Raw genomic sequence first — 5,050 nt, 5'->3', positions numbered from 1 at the left:
AATGGATTTCTTTTTACTACACCTAATATTATGTTTAGATTGAAAAGCATAGAAATATACTTCATACCATTCCTATAAATGAATAAAAATGCATTCAGGATTGAAAAGCATTCATTTTAACATTCGTGAATCAATATTTCTAAAAATCTGAATATTTATAGGAATTGCATGGAGCATATCTCTATGCTTTTCAATCTAAAAGTAATATTAGCTTTTTCTGTGCACACAAACACAATTGTGAATACTGTTCAAAATTTTGTATAAAAAAATGCAGTTTTTCAATCCATTTGAATCTAATTGAATCCAATTAAATCCAAAAAAAAAAGTATTCGCTATTTAAAATACGCATTCGGATAGAAAAAAATTTCAATCCATTTTAATCCATTCTCGTTTGCTGGGGAGAAAGCAATCTGTCACTATACGAAGAAATAGAATTGATCTCTGCTTATTTGACTCGATATTAAGATTAATGTTATACTGTGATGTTTTTTTGAAGCTTTTGTTCCTCTTTTGCTTTCTTCCCGATTGTAAGTTTTGTTCTAATTAAATGGACTTAAATGACTGGACTTAAATGAATCGTGTATTCATTTTATTTAGAAACTTTCAACAGAAATACAGGATTCACATTACGACATTCGTCATACGACATCTAACATTCATTGTTACCATGAATGCCGAAATAGTTCATTTCGGTCGATCATAATTCAAAACAAACAATGCTAAAGAACAATATTAAATTTAGAGACGGTCAATTGAAGTCGTAGAAAACTATAAGCAGCAATTGAATTGGCCAATCCCAGTCGTGAATTTAAAAGTGGCAGTGCGCTCTTAATTGTGATTGGTTGATTTGTGCACCATTTACTTCCTTCGATCAATGGTTGATCGTGATATCGTTGTGTTCCAAAACACAATCGGAAAGCGTCTCTGTCCAGCAGAGCCGTCGAATATACACATGTATATACGCGTGACAATACTGACAATTGGTGTCATCGATGTTAATCTCCAATCAATCGTGAATGATTCTTTAATATTATTTGGTGAAACCCGGTAAAAACATTAATTCACCTCGTGTATACTTTTTTCGTGAAAATAAACACACGTCGTCGTATTAGTGATAAAGATGACATATCTGAGTTCGTGGGAAGAATTCGAAAGAGGCGCCGAGAGGTTATACTTGCAGGATCCGATGAACGTACGTTTTACAAAATTATTAATTCTGTAATTTCTTTAAAATCTTTAATGTTGTTTGTCCTTTCGTTTGTCATTTTGCACGAAAATCTTTCAATCCGTATATCATGTATATAACTTGAGATTATGACAATGCATGCCAGAAAAGCGTGCTTGTACTTTGATACGTTTTAGTATCAACATGTTTTGTATCACTTTGAAAATGCCCACTCATTCAGTTTGTAATGAATTATTTGACATAAGAGTGATGACAAAAAATATATATATTTGTTATAAGATTTTGTTTAAATTTATAATATTTCCTGCATAATATATAAGATTATTTGTTTCTCTTTTATCAATTACTTTCAATCTTCTTTTGCCTTTTAGTATCGCAATGAAAGCGTTGAAGAAAGAAAAAAGTAAAATATAATTTAGTAGCATATGTGATATATGCAAAACTGCAAATTAAAATACTGCATATAAATATAATTGAGTGAATAACTATTTATGTAATATATTAACTTTTCCTTTTGTCTTATTTCAGACTCGATATACGATGAAGTATTGTCATAGTAAAGGAGTTTTATGTCTAAAGTTAACAGATAATCGACGGGTAAGTAATTTTAGAAACATATTTTAAGATCGAAGAATGTAAACAGTTTATATATTTGTTCCTATTATTAAGAATATCAACAATACCAATAATCAAAACTATTTGCAGTGCCTCCAATATAGAACAGAAATAGCTCAGGACTTAAAGAAAATGGAAAAATTCATAGGCAATCTCATGAGACACATGGCATCCAAAGACATTTAAATAAGATTTGTATTTAAGGAATATGTTTATCATGGAGACTAAAACATACTACTTTTATTCAATAATATTTTCTTCTCGCCTCACATGATCCAACGATCCACAAATATCAATTTTAATTAAGGTATGAATGTTATTTTACATGTACAACAGGAGCATATAAAACTGTTTCGTTTTGTATTAAAATTTTATGATTATTTTGGGTGGCTCCGTTGCCTCCTCGTTAACGTTCTGAAACAATCAAATTCATTGTGTATATTAAATTAATATACTATCGATACTATCGAAGATCTAACATAAAGAGGACTTTTTCAACATTTATAATGTATTAACTTTTTTTACATCTATATCCAAAGTGTGTCCTTAAGTGATGCATAATGTATTAGATATTAATAAAGCCAGATACAAATCAAATCGAAATCTGATTTAATACTTGAGTAAGAAAAAGCACAAAGCACAAAAACAAGCACTTACGATATAATGGGTTGGAGAACAGCATCCAGAGTAGTATCAACAGGAGGGTAGATTTCTTGATTTGAAGGCAATTCATAGTGTACCTCTCCCCCTAATTGCAATTGTGTCTATACCAAACAAAACCGTTTTACTAATCTACTATTTAGAAGAATAGTATCATTCCACATTATGTTATTACTTCATAAAATGAAGCTATTACGTGTACTAGCATGCATATACGAAAATGTGTCGCTGGAAAGGGTATGCGCGATTCTAATGCCGTTATCTCAGATATTTATGACGTGATTAGCCAAAACTTGTAGGAAACTAGTAGGAAACCTTAGCCACACATTTGTATATAGAAGCACTTGATGGTTTTTTTCCATTAAATTTTCGTTTATGAGAAGTAAGCACGAATTATATAAAATTCGTGTTTACTCATCAATTTTTATTATTTTTAAGTAGCTGATTATAAAATAAAATGTGCATCGCTCGATCGTTGTTTATTTTAAAATAAATATTAGCAGAGATATGATATTATAATAAAAATGCGAGCAAACTAGGATACGTACTACATGAATAGGCTTATTGCTGTCAGCAGAACTTGAGCAGCAGCTTGAAAAGTCCTGCGGTGTGCTTTCCCCGAGTCCACTGTCTGTATTATTGCCTATTGACATTCGGTTGCTACGAGTATAATAAAAGTCCTTCTTCGTGCTATATTCATTTCGAGCTCCAGGATACTTTGTCTCGACTTGATTGGATGTTGCCGACAGCAAGTTATAACTTCCATCACGATAATGCCGCATGTATCTTCTTTCCCTTTTGCCAACGGATCCAATAGTTCTGAAAGGGAATCCTTGACAGTCTTGGTACCTCAGTCGTTTTAGTGACTAGTAGGTCCACTGTACTCCACTACTCAGATTGATGTGTTTTTCTTTTTTTTTTGTTTTAGTACAGTTAATTTACACACACTTCGATTATATTCTTATGATGCACACGTTATCAAAATTAACGTAAAATCACAAACTCCATTAATACATTCGCTTTTTTTTTTGTAAACTGTATCGCGGCGCATTTTAAAGCGTAACATTTTTGAAGATACAAAGAGATTGTAAAATAATAAAATGCACAAGATGCGCCGGGTACGTGTAGGGAATCGAATGGGATATACGAGGAATGTCATAAGAAAGACTCGGAACATGAAGTGTCCTGAGCCCCGAACGTTGACATCATCCGTCCTCCCAAATTACCAACATTTATTACACAAATACATGGCGCATACTGTATAATATACATAATGCATGAGAAATAAAAACACACGGATAAAATATGACCCCAGTATGAAGGCGATCGGCACGCATCGCCTTTGAAATTCCATGGAACACAGCCAGAAGCGAATGAGTGCCACAGCTAGGACGTAAAAATAAATAGGTGCGACAAGCAGTTAATCTCACTTATTTATTAAGGAATTCGTCATGCTTCAAATAAATAATAGGGGGCATGCTTAAAGATAATATACATGCTCGAAATAAATAAAAAAAAATACATGCAAGGGGGAAATTAGGATGAGGGGGTAACTAAACAATGACTACGGATCCCGTCTCATCCTCCAATTGCGGAGGATGGTTGTGAAGATTGCAGGCCGTCTTGAGATCATCGTACCTAGGCAGGGACGATGAATCTGTGTCGTCCAATCGAGAATTGTTAGATTGTAAGGGAGATTGCTGTACAGATTGCGACTGTACCACCGTGTAGGATATCTCTCGACGTTGTTGCTCGCTCATCCCGCTAGTGTCGATTAGGCCAAATTCCAAATGTCTAAAAGAATATGTTATTTTTAATGTCGTTCTCGCGATCGATAAACTGTCAGCATTCATGAAAGCATGGATTAACAAAGATAAAATTTGTTCAGTAAATTCAAATTGCAATTCGTATTAAAGAAAAAAATCTATGAATTGTTTTTTGCGGCCAGTATAAGCCTGTCGCGAATATCTTGCGAAACTACGACGGTACAATATTCATAGTATTTGAGATATATAATATATTTACTTTCGAAGTTCATCCGGCAGTGGTTGTTTTTGAGAAGGGCTTCGATGTCTGCTTCTGTGTCTTCTTCTGGGTTCCGTGTGACTCACCTACAGCATATTAATCAAATATTACAAACAAGATAATTTTGTAGCGATTGGATAATGGTACTTACAATAGCTTTTTGCACACCTTCTCCTTTTCGTTTCTGCGCCTCTCTCCATTGCGGCTCCGAATCTACCAACTCGTGTTTACTGTGAAAAATAATATATTTGGATTAAGTTAGCACTTATTGATTTAGTCTAAAAGAAAAAATCCCCCCCCCCTCCCTTCCCTATATAGAAAAGAAATTCTTTTATTAAGGAAAAATGTATGCAAAAATAATGATGTTAGGAAAGGTTAATGAACCCGTTATTGATGGGAACAAGACTCATTATAATCAAACTGCTTTAATTACACACTAATGCTTATAAGGGTTCGTGATTTGAACTCATCAAGGAGGTACTTTATTTACGAAATAATTATGAGAACGAGATGTTATCGCAATGAGAGAGAGAGAGAGAGAGAGAGAGAGAGAGAGAGAGAGAG

At 33.5% G+C, this 5,050-nt stretch overlaps 2 protein-coding genes across 2 annotated transcripts in view; one reads left to right on the top strand and one right to left on the bottom strand.

Annotated features, from left to right (window-relative positions):
• Positions 1 to 960: 960 nt before the first annotated feature.
• On the top strand, positions 961 to 2,394 carry LOC105625083 (signal recognition particle 9 kDa protein). The gene is made up of 3 exons (XM_012206425.1): positions 961 to 1,192; positions 1,715 to 1,783; positions 1,892 to 2,394. The coding sequence occupies exons 1-3, from the start codon at positions 1,121 to 1,123 to the stop codon at positions 1,985 to 1,987; spliced, it is 237 nt and encodes a 78-aa protein (XP_012061815.1). The 5' UTR covers positions 961 to 1,120; the 3' UTR covers positions 1,988 to 2,394.
• LOC105625100 (band 4.1-like protein 4A) overlaps positions 2,179 to 5,050 on the bottom strand; it is an 11,448-nt gene continuing 8,576 nt past the window's right edge. Inside the window, exons 9-15 of the mRNA XM_012206441.1 lie at positions 4,920 to 4,966; positions 4,638 to 4,716; positions 4,487 to 4,572; positions 4,100 to 4,255; positions 3,010 to 3,280; positions 2,459 to 2,565; positions 2,179 to 2,215 (exon numbers count right to left, since the gene is read on the bottom strand). Coding sequence (XP_012061831.1) covers positions 2,179 to 2,215; positions 2,459 to 2,565; positions 3,010 to 3,280; positions 4,100 to 4,255; positions 4,487 to 4,572; positions 4,638 to 4,716; positions 4,920 to 4,966 — 783 coding nt within the window. The remainder of the gene's footprint in view (positions 2,216 to 2,458; positions 2,566 to 3,009; positions 3,281 to 4,099; positions 4,256 to 4,486; positions 4,573 to 4,637; positions 4,717 to 4,919; positions 4,967 to 5,050) is intronic.

Source organism: Atta cephalotes (assembly GCF_000143395.1).
Source record: "Atta cephalotes unplaced genomic scaffold scaffold00107, whole genome shotgun sequence".
Lineage (NCBI taxonomy): Eukaryota > Metazoa > Arthropoda > Insecta > Hymenoptera > Formicidae > Atta > Atta cephalotes.
Note: the sequence above shows the minus strand (reverse complement) of the source record. Positions and strands in the feature narration are given on the sequence as shown.

Bases quoted from the DNA above. Each gene is read 5' to 3' on its own strand.
- LOC105625083 (XM_012206425.1), top strand. From the start codon at position 1,121: ATGACATATCTGAGTTCGTGGGAAGAATTCGAAAGAGGCGCCGAGAGG. The intron at 1,193-1,714 runs GTACGTTTTACA...GTCTTATTTCAG, and splicing joins ACTTGCAGGATCCGATGAAC to ACTCGATATACGATGAAGTA. The intron at 1,784-1,891 runs GTAAGTAATTTT...AACTATTTGCAG, and splicing joins AGTTAACAGATAATCGACGG to TGCCTCCAATATAGAACAGA.